This window comes from Aquarana catesbeiana, linkage group LG07 (genome assembly GCF_042186555.1).
Source record: "Aquarana catesbeiana isolate 2022-GZ linkage group LG07, ASM4218655v1, whole genome shotgun sequence".
NCBI lineage: Eukaryota > Metazoa > Chordata > Amphibia > Anura > Ranidae > Aquarana > Aquarana catesbeiana.
This window is the reverse complement of record NC_133330.1, coordinates 69,969,052-69,986,294: the sequence shown is the minus strand read 5'-3', so window position 1 is coordinate 69,986,294 and position 17,243 is coordinate 69,969,052. Positions and strand designations below refer to the sequence as shown.

Sequence of the window (17,243 nt, the reverse complement as noted above, 5' to 3'; positions counted from 1 at the left end):
AGTGTCAGAAAGATGACACTTGTGATGTGATTAGGAACCAATAAAAAAAACATAAGCATAGATTTACCTTTGTGCATTAACGTTTCCACTCTTGACTGAATTCCTTTATATTAGTTAAAGTGATCACTAGAATCTAGGCAAGTAGTTTCATTCTAAGAAGCATTCTTGTTAAGTGGAGACTCTTTTAGTTTATAGTGGACCTTAACTACAAAAAGTGAAAATTTGCTATGTTATAAAAATTTTTAGAAATATTAGTTGTGCCCTGAAAAATCAGCATTTTGTCTAAAAGTCCATCCTGAAAAAAAAAAAACTTCCTGTGCCTACGGACTTATTTCTGTATATCCTCGGTGTGAGACTGAAGGCACTACTGCCTCTGATTGCTAGTCTTGCAATATTTGGAATGAGATATGATAATGATGTCATTGCTGTGCTGCGGTTCTCATTCCCCTGACATGAGGAAGCAAAACCCTGCCTCTACCAAGATGGCTGCCTCCACACGCAAACACAGTGTAGAACAAAGTGTAGAACAAGACACGGTAAGTCAGTAATGGGAGAAAGATGAGCTTCAAGGAGAGTATAGGCAATTCTAGTTGGAACTGTGCTCCCTGCTCCCCTATGCCAGCTGCCTTGTGCTGCCCCCTCCTACCGCAATTGACTTGCTAGCCTTAGTATCATATTAAACCTGGGGCAAAGAGGTTGGAGGGGATAGTCTGCCCACAATGCATCAGTACATCCAGAACTTATGACTAAAAGATGGGAACAAAACCCTATTCTGCCAGCAATTGAGTTACATGTGTGGATCCATAGATGGTAAAATCCAAGCACATAGAATACTAGTGTAGTGCTGGTAGATTTATGATCTACCATCTGATAGGTAAATTTAGTGAATTGCTCGTTAAGGGAGTTAGATTTGCCTCAGTTTCAGCTTGGCTGACGTTGCGTGTGGTTCCACGCTGAGCCGGTGGGTGTCGCTGTTACCATTGGCTGGTGTTGGAAGGGCAACGTGTCGAAGCGTATGGGTGCTCCTCTGTCCCGGAGACAACTCGGTGGAGGTGGTCCTCCGAGTTGCATTCTGGGAGAGGGTATTTATGGGACATGTTTTGGGGTTAGTTTTACAGCCACCTGCTGGCCCTCCTGGCCGACAGGTATGCGTTAGAGTGCTACCTCGTGGTCCTCTGTTGCGGAGGCCCGCGTCGCTGCGGCGCGTGGGTGGGCCCAGAGGCATGTCTGGGACCTACCACAGCAGCCAAGGAATGGTCCTGAGCTGTCTATCCCGAGTGAAGAAGCTGGACAGCCGAGAAGATCCCAGGGGAGGACCCGTCATGGAAAGATCATGCAGAGTGCTGGTCTGGAAAGGGGCCTGGTGACTCGGTTGGAGGACGTATCCTTAAGTAGTTCTACAGCATAGTACTGCCGGGTTGGCTTAGAGGTCCAAGTACTGTGTCTGACATTCACCGCAAAATTTAATACATCCTGTGGCAGAGGATCGTATGAGTTTATTTCAATCAAGTCTGTGGCAGAGACTTTTGTTCGTGCTACGTACTGGCTGCTAGGCAAGTGAGAGAGGCCTATCCAGGCGAGCAAAGATTGTGTCCCACAAGGGGAGCGCATCCGATTACAATATTCAACTTTAAAGGACGTTCTTAAGAATCCTAAAGAAAGGTATTTGAGCTTCCCTGCAGCTTCCCTCCTGCCTCTTTCCTGCTACTTCCTTCGTTACTTGGTTCAATAAAGCATTGAAAACGTACTCAAGTGTTGGTGCTTTTATCGTCCAGAGGTAAACTTAACGGAACCCTAGACCCGTGCCGGTGAAACAGGGGTGTCGAGAGTGAAGGTAACAAGCCCGCTTAAACCATCAACTCCACCGAGCGTTAGTGCTACACTAGTTTACCCAAAAAACTGTGCAGGAGCTACAATGATGACCCAGTGGCTTTGCATTGGCAGGCAGAGTGACAATCTGATACCTATTGTACACCTTGACATATGTTACTAGAAGTTAGCAAAATGATATATGGGTGGACGTGTGCCACCACTGGTAGCCCTGCTCCCCTAGCCACGGCCTAATCACAGTCAGGGTGGATAAAAATCAATGATTTTTTTTTAAAAGAATCTAAACAATCGGATTTTTACGATTTAAATCAGATTTTTTTTTTATTAAATCAGATTTTTTTAAATATCAAATTTATTTTAATAAAATGCTTTTGGAGTAAAACTCTATCTAAAGATAGTTTTCTTTTTTAACCCTTTCATGCCTAAGCCTATTTCTGACATTTTTTGCTTACAAGTTAAATTCCATATTTTTTCCTAGAAAATTACTTAGAACCCCCAAACATTATAATAAATTTTTTGGCAGAGACCCTAGAGAATAAAATGGCAATCGTTGAATTTTTTTTATGTCACACGGTATTTTGCACAGCGGTCTTTCAAATGCAATTTTTGGGTCAAAAAGACACTTTAATGAATAAAAAAACAAAACAGTAAAGTTAGCCCAATTTTTTTCTATAATGTGAAAGAGGATGTTGCGCTAAGTAAATAGATACCTAACATGTCATGCTTTGAAATTGCGCACACTCATGGAATAACGACAAACTACGGTACTTAAAAATCTCCATAGGCGATGCTTTAAAAAAATTTAACGGTTACCAGGTTAGAGTTACAGAGGGGGTCTTTTGCTAAAATTATTGCTCCCACTGTGATGATTGCGGCGATACCTCACATGTGTGATTTGAACTCCATTTACATTTGCGGGCGCGACTTATGTATGTGTTTTCTTTGCTGTGCGAGCACGCAGGGAAGGGGATACTTTAAAAAAAAAAAAAAAAATTCTTATTTATTTTATTTTATTTTTTTAACATTGACCTTTCAAAAAAAAAAAATCTGGTCACTTTTATTGCTATCACAAGTTATGTAAACATCCCTTGGGACAGTACTAGGCGATGACAGGTACTCTTTAGGGATGGATCGGGGGTCTAAAATACCCCAAATCCCTCCTTTGCACTTAAAAGTATTCAGATCGTCAAAATCTGCATTTCTGAATACTGTAATTTTTAAAAAATCTGCACCATTGGCCATTTTACATATCGGAGCTAAATCCGGCTTCGTTCGGGTCTCAGCCTAGCCAGCGGACACGCAGAATGGTGGCCTCCCGGTGGCACCTGCAGGCATCACCCCGGTATAACCCCTTCAAGCTGAGAATGCATATTTGCGTATGGTTAGCGTGAAGGGCTTAAGATACATTATTAATTTTGTTTATTCAGCATGAAATGGAGCTTAGTTATGTAGCATGAGGCTGTATATTCTGCAATATTTACATTTTTGGTAAACTCATTCAATGAATCCAAGCTCTGCAAGCTGAGATAACATGCACTGCAAAGTTCAGGAATATTCCTTATTATATAGTATATATATATCTATGTACACTACAAACTGTATGATTGAATCGGTTCTGATATCTCTGTTTTACTAACCTGAAAGCTTATTATTCTAAATAGGAAACCTTAATTTTTGTTTGCAATTATTAAAGATTCTAACTACCAGCAAGAATGAGTCCTTACATTTAAAGACTACCTGTCATTTCATATCCATCATGGCAGCGCTTGTCACCTGCTTCCACGTCCCTCACCTTGTTGTGTCACTGCCACATCAACAACCGTCCCATTAAAGTGAATGACACTGTCGGTGAGTCAACAGCGGGTCAGAGGAGGAGCCACTGTGGGACAGAGATGACAGTTGCTCTTTAAAAATTATGATTTAAATCGAGTTGATTTCAATCAAGCCTTTTTACTAGTGATTTAAATCAACTTGATTTAAATCAAATCCAACCTGATCACAGTATACTAAAACCTAGCCCTAGATGGTAACAGTTTTATGCAAAAGTGAGTGTTGCCTATTTTGTTCTGAATTCTGCTCCAGGGAATCTTGGCAAGTGCAATGAAACTAATAATATTACATTTTTGTAATAGTATAAGACATAAAAAAACTGTTTACCACTACACCAGAATAGTAGTTCATTTAACGATAATAGGCTGTCAATATGAGAGGTTGACTGATCTGGCCGCTCTCGTCTCATGTCTAAGGGGGCAGGTAACTACCGGTAGCAGCTAGCCAAAGAACTTGGGGTATAGACATTAATCAACTAAGTTGTAAATCATATCCCGATGATTACGATTCTCACTCAATAAGCAGTTCCTGCAGTAGATGTCTGTGCCACTCAAGTCATCCCCCACTTCCCTCTGTTGACATAATCTTCCTAAATCTGCAGAGCTAGGCTAGCAAGATTATGACGAACTCTACAACACATTTTTTAGACTTTTAGATTTTTTATGTCATAGCAAGGCCAGGTTGTGCTTGAATGTCCAATCACCCTCTAATCTCTACAAGGCACCCTTTGCCTTGATGACTTCATAAGATCCGGTCCACGGTCCCTGTTACTAACTGAAGACCAGCAAATTGGGACTTTTAGATATAACTATTGGCCATTTTATTTTTATTTTTTTGGGTCCTATATACAGTAGCAAAAATGGGTCATGTTTAATATATACGTAGCTACTAATTTTATTGGAAAATCAATGCATAAAACACCCACAACAATCATTTGAGCGTTACCATGTACATGTTATATAAACAATTGTAATAGACCTTGAAGAAAAGCGAATTAGCGAGAATTAATTTTTTCATATGCCTAGCTTTTGGAATTACTGAAGGCGTATCTGAGTTTCACATGATTATGAACAGTCTCTGAAATAACAAACGCTCAAAACAATAACGGCAATCTCATAAAATGTAAATCCTGAGGGAGGTGGTTTAAGGAACAGTATAAGTGAGTCATATGCGCCCACATACTAAAAAAAAGTGTTGGATATGTCCCCAAGCAAACATAGCAGTGGGTGAGTAAAGAGAACAGAAAGAATAAAACTCCACGAAGACCTGCATAAAAGTGAACCTAATGTTTTTCCCTGCATAGGCAAAGTACAGGTTTATTTTACTGTATTGAAGAAAGATTCTTTATGTATGGCTCCGTTGGACGATGGCATATGATTGCTAAGCTTGGTAAAGTCATGATACAGAAGTAAAAAAAAAAATATCACTGGAAGAACAAATCATTTAAAGATGACGGTTAGTTTCGTAATGCCGCGTAAACACGGTCGGAATTTCGGCCCGCAAAAGACCGATGAGAGCTTTTCATCGGAAAATGCAACCGTGTGTATGCTCCATCGGTCTTTTGCTGGCGGAATTCCAGCCAGCAAAAGATTGAGAGCATGCTCTCAATTTTTCGGTTGGGAAAAGTTCCTATCCGAAAATGCGATTGCTGTGGCAATTCCGACGTTCAAAATCCCTACGCATACTCGGAAACAATTCGACGCATGCTCGGAAGCATTGAAAGTCATTTTCTCGGCTCGTCGTAGTGTACGTCACAGTGTTCTTGACGGTTGTAATTTCAGCGAACTTTTGCGGAATCCCCTCGAAAAAGCCGTCATATCTTTTTTGGACAATAAAAACGATCGTGTGTACGCGGCGGTAGGCTTTAGGTGTCCTAAGGGCAAGTGTAAATAGGCTTTTGGGATCATTTAAGGTCAGTTTGAGAGCATTTGTGCTTAGCCTTTGTTTCATCAACTAACATAATGTAAACACATCACAAACACTACACTTCATTAGCTCTAAATTTACAGTCGGAAAGAAGCAGAACTTGAGAATTTAGCTTTAGTAAATTTGATATTACAAGTATTAACGTATCAGAAAGATAAAGGCAACCACACAAAGACCAGGGGTTAAAAATTCTTATCTAGCATGCAGGACTACCTGGAGACACCAGTCTTCTTTTGTTTGGAAGCAGGAGGTAAAGAAAGAGAAGAAAACTAGAATAAAAAGAAAATGAGGGTTCAAGGTGAAGAATGAAAGAAATGTAGGAGGATATATTAGACTGGAAGCCTTGTAAGATGACACACCTAAACACATAATATCACACCTGGATCTCTCAATGCAACAAAACTACTGAAGATATTTAATTGAACATTTAGTCTGCAAATAGTATTGGCTATTTGTGACCAAACTTTCTTGTTTGGATCACTGAAGCCACGGATTCTAATCCCAATTGAAACAATTTGCTTCCTAAACAGAATAACCCATAAAAAAAAAAACTGATTTTCAGATTAAGGGCCTGGGTTGACTGGATTTTGTTTGCATCAGAACGGTTTCTCTCACCATACATAAGCTATGACCCCTTTCACACATACATTCCACTTGGGTCCACCTTTCCCTTTTTTTCAGGCGGACTCGATCAGAACCCCTCTATGGAGTAGCAGATGTCAGTGAACATGTGTCTGCTGACACCCGCCAACATCCAATCTGATCCGGTCTGTCAAAAACAGATGGATAGCAAGTCGGATCGGATGACAGTCCATCTGACCGCCCCATAAAGAACAGCGGGCTGTGTCTGTATCCGCTTTGCATACCGGAGTGGACATGGACCTGTCATTCGCCTGCTCGGTGGGAATCAGCGGAGAGATCCCTCACTGAGAAGGTGGATCCACTTGATGGAGTTCACCCCGTGCGAAAGGGGCCCTTTGGGAATCCAAGCACAGTTTGAAGCAGGTCGGATGGAGGTTAATTGCAGGCCAAATGCACCTGTCAATGAATTCTAATGGTCTTAGAAGCATCTCAAACGCACACTCATTAACACAGCCCAAAGACCATTGACACAGAATCTTATTCCCGCTCATTTGTTACCCTAACACTATCAGATTATTGTAGCGCTCAGATGTCTTACATTGCTTGAAAATAACACAATGTGTAACAGCTTTAACTGTATCTAAGCCTAAGAACAAAAAAGTAATATAATGCAGCTTAGCAGTCTTTAAAAGAGGTGGCTGCATTCGTTTTACAATGTAAATTATTTTTCTTTTCATTTTCAACTGGTTATCCTGGCAGTACCACGCTTCCTGTCCTAGGCTGACAACTCGCACTTTTAACTCACACACCATACTGTACCTATTGAGGACCAGCATGGTCACCCTAGAACAGGACTATAGAAAACCCAGCTTCTCTCCTCTTCTCCATAACGATTGACGGCAGTACAACCAGCCTGTCTGATTTTTCGTGCTATCACTGCCGGCGGCTATAACTGCCAACAGTGATCATTGTATTCTGATGGCTGGGAGACCTTCCGCGGTCAGAATACAATAGTGTAGCGAGAGGGATTCCCCCATCAACATGGACTGTGTTTATGGGGGGGATCAAGCAATTTTCTTTTCTGGGACATGACAGTAAAAATCTAAAATGTCTTTATCTCCGGTATGGCACAAACTCGTGTTTGTCATAATAGAGGAAGTGCTGAGCCTGAGCTTCTCATAAACCATTACTTAATGGAATTACTACATTTCCTTACTACAAGATACCGGATGGAAGAGGAGAGAGAGAGGGGGGGAATGTTAGATTTAGGAAGGTATGGGGAACAAGGGAGGAAAATGAGCACCGAAACCCAGAAAACAGGAAAGAATACAGGTAGGAGAAGATAAAGATTAAGAGAAGGAAAGATGAAATGAGGGGAAAATAGAGAGCTAAAACATGCTGAATAATTGAGAACACTATGTCTGCACAGTACAGGAAAGGCCAGAGAAGCAACAGTCCAGAGTAACGTGCTACAACCCCTACTTCTGCCATTTGAAAAATGTGTCATCCATAGTAAGTCAGAGACTGTACTGTGCACAGAGGATATTACTGAACCTACCAAAGCCTAGATAGGCCAAGACATAGAAAGTCAGAGATTTCAAACAAAGAAAGTTTGTGTGGATGGACCGATTGAATTTAGAGCTATAACCACCTACAACAAATTGTGTGACTGGTTTTCACTTACCTATAACTTACAATAAATCTATACAAACCTAACCCCATAACACTTCAGTATATGCATGCCACTCAAGTCATTTAATCAAAATATGTTAATGAACTTTGCCCAAAAATAAGGGCAGCAGAAAGACCATTGAACTCTAAACATACAACACCAACCCCACTTCAAGAAATCTTCTTTGTTTCCATTTTACATGTACAAATCATGACATTTTCCAGACAATTACATTCTAGTTGGTCTTTTATTGTGCGAATAAAAAAAGAAGACACCATGGACCCTGAATTCCAATTGGCCCCAAGGATTTAAAGAATATATAAACTCAGCATTTCATGTTCCTGATATGTGCCTGTTGTACCATGTACTTGCATGAAAAAATATCCAGATCTCTTTGTATTGCTTCCTTTGTGTGAAATACAGGTACCTGAAGTTCCTGCCAGTCCCTCTGCTTTCCTATTAAAAACTGACCACACTAGGAATGAGAGCAATAGCTGTGCCGAGAGCTCAGCCTGCTCCCCTTCAGTGTTCAGACTTGTCCTGGTATGCCCGCATTTCAGCACAGCCATTCACTGGGAAGACCAGTGTGCTCCTATTTCTGCTCCCCCAGATCTCTGAGCTCCGAATGCAGCTGAGAACAGAGGGTATGTGATCACGTATAAAAAAAAAGTGCATAAAAGGTATTTATAATTTTTTTATATATGTACACAAATGTTTTGCCTTTCATTTCCTATTTTAATCTGAATGGGTTGTTTAACAGAGTATACTTTAAGCAATGCTCCTGGTTCTTGCAAATTTAGAAATATGACAGTCATGTAGAGTATATCAAACTTAAGAAGAACGCCTCGGTCGAGTCTGCAGAACTAAGCATAGTGCAGAGATATCACTGGCACCTCCCTAATGTCATTAAAACGAGAGATTGGTAAAATCAATATTGAGTGTTAGATTCTTCTCTGGAGCTTGACTGGCCAAAGGCTGCATGCCTAGATCATCTAATACCCACATATACGTAATTACCTTCTGATCTAACTAAAATCAGCTAGCTGATTTAGTAATCTTTCCATGTCTTGGGGGCACATTCAGTCTCACCTATACAAGCAAATAATATGTTTAGAAAAAGCTGAACTGCCATGAAACTCACCAATAGAAACTCCACAGTGGGATCCACAAAGGTTGATGTTGCTCTCGGAGATGGCCGCCATTCTGATTTGATCAAAGGCTCTTGTGAAGAATGTGGCAAATGCACTGGCAAAGGCAACAGTACGGTCACGAGTGGTGGAGCCAACAGCTACACTCACCTACAGCAACAGAACATAATATGATAACATTAATACAACTTTGACTAGTGGATTATGCCTTGTATAAAGTGAAATGACTTTACTTTAACCATCACTGTATTTAGGTGACCAAGAAAAATGATGACCATCACACCTTTAAGAACTTATTTGGCATTCCATTCCAAAACCATTAACTTAAACATTTCATGTATGTGCTTATTAAACCTCCAAACAAAGTTTTCCGCTCACTTAGCAGCCAGCCTACAGTACATTGGAGTGCCATGACGTGGGCGCTGCAGCTTATAAGCATATATTTGCAAATGTGTGCAAACTACACCCCTTGTTTTTTTGTGAACTGTTAGGACAATTTGGTTTGTTGCAGGCTGGCTGGTAAGTGAACTGGGAATCTTTGTTTGCTTTTTGACATGCGTAGCCCTTCCATGTGATCCTTGCTACAATGGCTAGTTATAGGTTGGGGTGGTTGCCACTTGTTTGTACCTTTTAAAACCCCCTTTAGGTTGTCATTGCTATCTGTGTGTCTGTTGGGGGGGGGGTTTCCCCTCACTTCCTGTCAAGAAAAATAGTAATAGGAAATTGCTCCATTAGGGATACAGTCAAAACACATTTTTAGTAGAGCATCTGAGCCTTCCTGTCCCCATGACATCCCAAAATTCCACTCGGACCAGAGACAGAAAAAAAAATCTAAGTTTAAGTGTATCCAAAAAAAAAGAAAATGGCTGGTGAATAGGCATTAAAGCGACCCTGTCATGAAAGTCTATGGGGGCTACCATTGCTGAACCATGCTTTTGAGAATGCTAGTTTAATAGCTGGCAGGCCGATGCTTTGGCTTCAACACTGTCTGAACTGATGACCCAAAACAAGTACATACCTCCCAACATTTTGAGATGGGAATGAGGGACACCTACTAACAAAAGTATGTGGGCATAGGACATGCCCCCTGCCACACCCCCTTAAAGGAGAATTAACAAAAAAAAAAGTTAATCAAATCCACAAGGACTTTTTTTTACCACTACTATTCCTTTATATTGGCTTTTAAAATGTACACATGCAGCAATTTAGAAATTGGATGAAAGGTTTAGCACTGGGGAACACTTTTTGAAAGATAAAAAGTGCATTTTATATACAACTATATAGATCAGACCAAAATGAGGGACAAATGAGGTGGAATGAGGGACAGAGGGACATTGCTCCAAATCAGGGACAGTCGGGAGCTATGCAAATATAGAGACAAGGAACTCATACATTTTATTTAATTTCTGCACCTCATATTAATATACCCTGCAAAACACAGTAGACACAGTTGTAGCAGACTTACCATGTTCTGTTCAGCTATGTAACACTCGATGAAGCGATCTGGGTGCTCGTTTTTAAACAGCTCAGCGAATGTTGAGTTTTTGGTATCACCATCCAGAGCGATAACTCTGTCACTGGCATGTCCCAGCTTAGCCAGGGCAATACCGTAAGCCTTGCGAGTAGCCATCTGGAAGAGAAATTTTGTTGATGCATTTTGTTTCAGCAGAAAAGCACAATCAATAAGGCACACGTATAAATCTTTTAAAGGGATGTTCCTTTGAAAATGCCTGCACACTGCATATAGAATCCTGCCACCCCATACTTGTATAGCAAACAACAGGGTGACAGCACACCATAGTCTGATGCTAAACTTAAGAAAATATGGTTACAGCAAATCTCAGAGGTATCATGCCTAGCAGCGCTTAATCATATTTATGAAGGAGAAAGCAACAGGTTCACTTTAATGTTCCCCTTCACAGCTACACATATCTACCTTTTCTTCACTTCTCTGCTGCTTCATCCATCGTGTCACTAGGGAAGAAGGACAGCCCTTCTTAAGTTCCAAATTACTCTATTTGGAGACAACACACTGCTGAGGCCAAACACCACTACTGTCACATGGATTGTGTCACATGCTCCCCACTCTTCACTCCAGGTAGCTGAAGTAAAGGTATGTGTTGACTTGGAAAGTGTGTCAAAGTAAACCTATTACTTTGCCCTTCATAGCGGAATCATAGGTTTGCTTCAACCTGTTCGTACCAAGAGGTCATTCATGTCTAGATACCCAGACCAAACTCCTGCAGAATCATAATGTGCCAGTTAACTCAGCATTAAAGCAACTACTAAATTGCACCACTATGACTAATTTACACCTAAATAATTTTTATATATTTTTTAGGGATGCAAAGACTTTTATTTGGCATGGTGTTTTGTAATTAATAAAATTTTTAATTATAGGCTGAAAAATGCATAAAACTTTTATTTAAAGTGTATAAAATGTAATACATTTTTTTTTTATATGTAATAATTCATAATATTATTATTATCATTAATTTTATAATTATAGCATTAAACATAAGTCAAGTGGCAGCATTCCCCTGCAGCCTGAAGGCTTACTTTTTTTTTGAATGGAGACTCAAGCTGTCAGTGACAGCCAGCATTAAGAGCCACAAGCTGAACTAAGTGTTGGCTGGTGGCTCTCAAAGAGAAGAACATTTAAAAAAGTTTTACCAGCACAAGGCCTTGTACTGGGGGATGTGTATATACAGATTATGGGCAGGAAGGGGTTAATGCAAACTTGAGGGAAAATATGGGGGGCTTCCATTACTAACCTCCTTCTGAAAATAGGACTTTTCTGGTGGCTGTTCTGACCCACTAGCTTCAATACTTTCACTGACCCAGAACAAGTATGCCAACCAAGATAGTCGAGAAAAGTCAGAAGTCCTTATCAGGGAGGAGCGCAGGTGTGTTCAGACACTAGTCCAAACCCACCTACACTATTCTGCCAGGAAAGTGCCACTGCAGACTGACAATCATAAACAGCCAAGGCATTCCCCACCCCGCAGCCACGTGTGCACATTACCCCTTGTATATTTGCAGCTGCGGGCCGAGGAATGCCTCTGCTGCTTATGATTGGCTTTGTGCAGTGAAGGCTTCCTGATGGGATAGCTCAGGCGGTTTTACAATAGTATCTGAACACACTGGAGCTCATCCCTAGTCCTTATCTGCAAACTCATTCGGGGTAATGACTCAAAGTACTAAAGCTAGATGGCTAACGTAGCAGCCGGGTCACAAGTGTTTTATTAAGTAGAGATCAGCAGTGTCAGACTCCATGTTTGCTCTAACTTTTTTGATGAGTCTTTACATACCTTGTCTCCCATCTTAAAATTAGGTGGAGAAAGCATCTTGATGTTCTTAATGGAGACAGATGGTGCATCTTCCACAGGGAGTGTAGGTGTTAACTTCTTATTGCTTTGGATTCTGCTCTGAATCTCCTTGATGGCTTGCTCTGCTAAGTCTTTTGAAAGTGGCTTCCCATGCCAGCTTTCCTTATCTTCCACCCCTATCACCATGAAGTTATTGAGAAAGAGTGATTTTGATTATTTCACCAAAAGATAGTCAGGAACAATTTATGAGTTACACTGTTAGTTTGAGGTGTCTATCAAGTTCTTTACATGATAAATAAATGAGCAGTAAAACCACTGAAGCAGAGCATAGTAGTAATCACGGTGATATTAGAACCATTGTCTCAACAACTGTGACTTCATTCTTCCCGGTGTCAATACATTACAGTATTCCAAAATGTGTAAAAAAATCACCTAGCAATATTTATTACAGCTAGCCTGTATCTTGTAACAGGTGCAAGTTATCACTTCCTTAAGCAGGGGCTACACTGGCAATTAAATTAGAGATGTATCTGCTTATTGACAGTTTTCTTAATAGTATCCTATTGATTTAAAAGATAAGTTTACCTTTGGGAATATGTTACATGCTCCACCCATTTTTAAAGGTGGAACATGTAACATGTACCCAAAGCTGCAGCCGCTGTTCGTTCCCCCAACCCATGACAGCAGTATGAAGATAAGTTCCCCGTACTAGCTTTCAGTGTTTAAAATCAGCATGGCCATGTGGGGCTCCGCCTACACGGCCGCGTCATTCATACACAGAGCTCTGTGTGTGTGAATGAACTACAAGTCCCGACCACCTTTGCTGATGTCGGCTTGTAGTTTTTAATGAACTGCCAAGGCGCTGTGGATCGCCGTGGTAGTTCATTGATTCTTCCTGTCAGTGTATCTGCTTGCCAATACGGGATGTATGGGCACGCACTTATACTGACAGATCTGCAGGAGACCTGCATAGCATCAGTGATCTGCTGATGGCTGGGGCAATGCTTTACAGGCTCCTGCAAAAAAAATGAAAAAAATGCAAATTTTTTACCTGCAAAAAAATGTGCATTTACATATAGATATTTTATAAAGTGAACGTATCCTTTAAGTTGGAAGCACATGAGGCAACCGTCAATGAGTAGTTACAGACCAACTCCAAAACAAACATTTTCTTTATTTTTGCATAAAACAGGGAGTAGGGAGGATTAGAGCCCCTAGCAGTTTTTTTTGCCATCTGGGGCCCTCTTAGTGAGATTACCCTGTACTTCCTCTCAGGGCAGGAAATCTCTTCAACAGGTACAAAAAAAAACATTTTTAGCAGAGTTCGGAAGGTTGGAACTTCTGGAAGTGTTTTTATTGTTGTCTGCATCTTCCTGTCCTAGTGACAAATGCTACCCCATTTCTCATTTTATCAATTAAAGAGATTGATTATTAAAATGTAAATTTTAATAAAAACACTTTAAGCTTTAACTTTCTCTAGTAGCTCTAGCCTAAATCTCTTTTTGTGATCTGTTGACCCAACTGCTAATCACCAGGGTAAGTGATTTGCTTTACAAACAACAATTACCAACCTAATTTCTATAATAAAACACAGTATACAAGCTAACTACAAACTGAATTCCATTTTACTTATAAGTTTTATTCCAGATTTAAAACTAAGATTTGATGTATGGCGATACACAAGATGGCGCTGTGGATACAAAATAGTAAAGTGTGCCAACGTCCTAACTAGCTGAGAATATGGGTAAGAACAAAAAATATGGACTTTAGAGGCACACCATAATTTTAAGTAGAAAAGTCAGAAAATTTATTAACCACATGCCGACCGGGCCATAGACGAAAGACGGCTACAGCGCAGTCGGCTTATTCTGGGAGGGCGTCCAAGGACATCCTCCCAGAATCTTGCTCCCACATCCGTGACCGGACCCGGCGCATCACGGATCACAGTATATGGCCGCTGATAGCGATTGTTTACCATGTGATCGCTCCGTCAAATGACGGAGCGATCACATGTAAACAAACCGGCGTCACGTCTGGTTCCTCTCTCCCCTCCTCGTAACGATCGGTACAGAGAGGGGAGAGATCAAGTGCTGCAGCGCTGTGGGCTGGATGTGCAGTGCCCACAGTGCTGATATGTGCCCACTCCAGCACTAATCCATCCCAGCAATACTCATCCATCCTAGCAACACTTATCCATCCCATCAATACTCATCCATCCATACTCAGCAACACTCATCCATTCCATCAATACTCATCCATCCATACTCAGCAATACTCATCCATCCCAGCAATACTCATCCATCCCACATCCATCCCAGCAATACTCATCAATACTCATCCATCCTGGCAATACTCATCCATATCATATATACTCATCCATCCCAGCAATACTCATCCATCCTAGCAACACTTATCCATCCCATCAATGCTCATTCATCCATACTCAGCAATACTCATCCATCCCATCAATACTCATCCATCCCAGAAATACTCATTCATCCCAGAAATACTCAGCAATACTCATCCATCCCAGCAATACTCATCCATCCCACATCCATCCCAGCAATACTCGTCAATACTCATCCATCCTAGCAATACTCATCCATCTCATATATACTCATCCATCCCAGCAATACTCATCAATACTCATCCATCCTCATCAATATTCATCCATCCATCCATACTCAGCAATACTCATCCATCCATCCATGCTCAGCAATACTCATCCATCAATCCATCCATGCTCAGCCATCCATACGCATCCATACTCAGCCATCCATACGCATCCATGCTCAGCAATACTCATCCATCCATCCATACTCATCCATCCTCAGCAATACTCATCCATCCATCCATACTCAGCAATACTCATCCATCCATACTCAGCAATACTCATCCATCCCATCAACACTCAGCCATACCCAGCCTCAGCAATACCCGACCCAGCCATCCCATCCATACCCAGCCATACTCAGCCATCCCATCCACACTCAGCCATAGCCACCCAGCCATACCCTGGCAGCACAGTGGTGTAGTGGTTAGCACATTCACCTAGCAGCAATAGGGTCGCTGGTTCAAATCCCGATCACGACACCATCTGCCTGGAGTTTGCATGTTCTCCCTGTGCCTGCGTGGGTTTCCTCTGGGTACTCCGGTTTCCTCCCACACTCCAAAGACATGCTGGTAGGTTAATTAGATCCTGTCGAAAAAAAATTGGCCAAATATGTGTATGTTGTATGTGTATGTGTTTGTAAGCGTGTCAGGACCCCATGGGGCAAAAGGACCGCGCTATACTGCAGATGGACACCGGCAGCAAAAAGCGCCCTGAGGCGATTCAGTTCACATAGGTAGTGCTATACAAGTCACTCATTCATTCATTCATTCATACCCGACCCAGCCATACTCAGCCATACCCAGCCATCCCATCCGTACCCACCCAGCCATACTCAGCCATCCCATCCATACTTAGCCATACCCAGCCATCCACATTCATTGCTCAACCATGCTTAGCCATCCCCATCCACAGCTCATACATGCCACTACAGTGCCTCAAAGTGTAATAGGTAGTCAAATTAGATTTAAAATGTATGCCCCTACAACGCCTGATGGTGCTCCCTGCATGTTGGACCTCTGTATGTGGCCAGGCTGTGTAAAAGTCACACACATGTGGTATCATTATATTTAGGAGGAGCAGGAGAATCTATTTTGGTGTGTAATTTTTGGTATGTACATGCTACATGTTAGAAATATTGTAAAAATGGACAACTTTGTGTTAAAAAAAATGCGTTTTCATTTTCTTTCCACATTTTCCAAAAACTTGTAGAAAAAAATGACATGTTCAAAAGATTCGATATGCCTCATAGATTATACGTTGTGTTTTCTTTCCATAATGGGGTCGTTTTTGGGGCGTTTTTATTGTCCTGGTGCTCCAGGGCCTTCAAAAGTGCAAGAGGTAGTCAAGAAATTAGATGTGTAATTTATGCTCCTAGAACGCCTGATGGTGCTCCCTACATGTTGGGCCTCTGTATGTGGCCAGGCTGTGTAAAAGTCTCACACATGTGGTATCGCTGTACTCAGGAGGAGTAGTAGAATGTATTTTGGGGTGTAATTTGTGGTATGCCTATTCTGTGTGTGAGAAATAACTTGATAATAGGACACTTTTGTGAAAAAAGAAAAAAAATCTTGATTTTGCAAAGAATTGTGGGAAAAAATTACAACTTCAAAAAACTCACCATGCCTCTTACTAAATACCTTTGAATGTCTACTTTCCAAAAAGGGGTCATTTGTACTATCCTGGATTATTAGGGTCTCAAGAAATGAGCTAGGCCATCAGTACTTCAGGTGTGATCAATTTTCAGTGATTAGCTTGTAGACTCTATAACGTTCACAAAGACCAAATAATATACACCGATTTGGATAATTTTCACCAAAGATATGTAGCAGTATAAAATTTGGCCATATTTATTTTGAAAAATTACTAATTTGCAAAATTTTATAACAGAAACAAAGAAAAATGTATTTTTTTTTTACAGAATTTTCGGTCTTTTTTCATTTATAGCGCAAAAAATAAAACCCCAGCTGTGATTAAATACCACCAAAAGAAAGCTCTACTTGGGTGAAAAAAAGGACAAAAATTTCATATGGGTACAGTGTTGCATGACTGAGTAATTGTCATTCAAAGTGTGAGAGCATCGAAAGCTGAAAATTGGTCTGATTAGGAAGAGGGTTTAAGTGCCCAGTGGTCAACTGGTTAAACATGATTAAAAATGACATTGTTGGCATAGCATGTTACAACCTTACATGGTGTTTGATCTACAGGACACTCGCAACACCTAACATAACCAATTCTTACCACAGTACAAACAGATCAACACTGATTCGATTCAGGTGATAGTAGTTAAAGGAAAAGGCTGGTTGGTGGTTGAG

General features: G+C 40.9%; 1 protein-coding gene across 1 annotated transcript in view; it reads right to left on the bottom strand.

Moving 5' to 3' along the window:
- Window positions 1-17,243, bottom strand: part of TKT (transketolase) — an 81,746-nt gene that overhangs the window by 8,171 nt on the left and 56,332 nt on the right. Inside the window, exons 7-9 of the mRNA XM_073592309.1 lie at window positions 12,300-12,493; window positions 10,454-10,618; window positions 8,982-9,138 (exon numbers count right to left, since the gene is read on the bottom strand). Coding sequence (XP_073448410.1) covers window positions 8,982-9,138; window positions 10,454-10,618; window positions 12,300-12,493 — 516 coding nt within the window. The remainder of the gene's footprint in view (window positions 1-8,981; window positions 9,139-10,453; window positions 10,619-12,299; window positions 12,494-17,243) is intronic.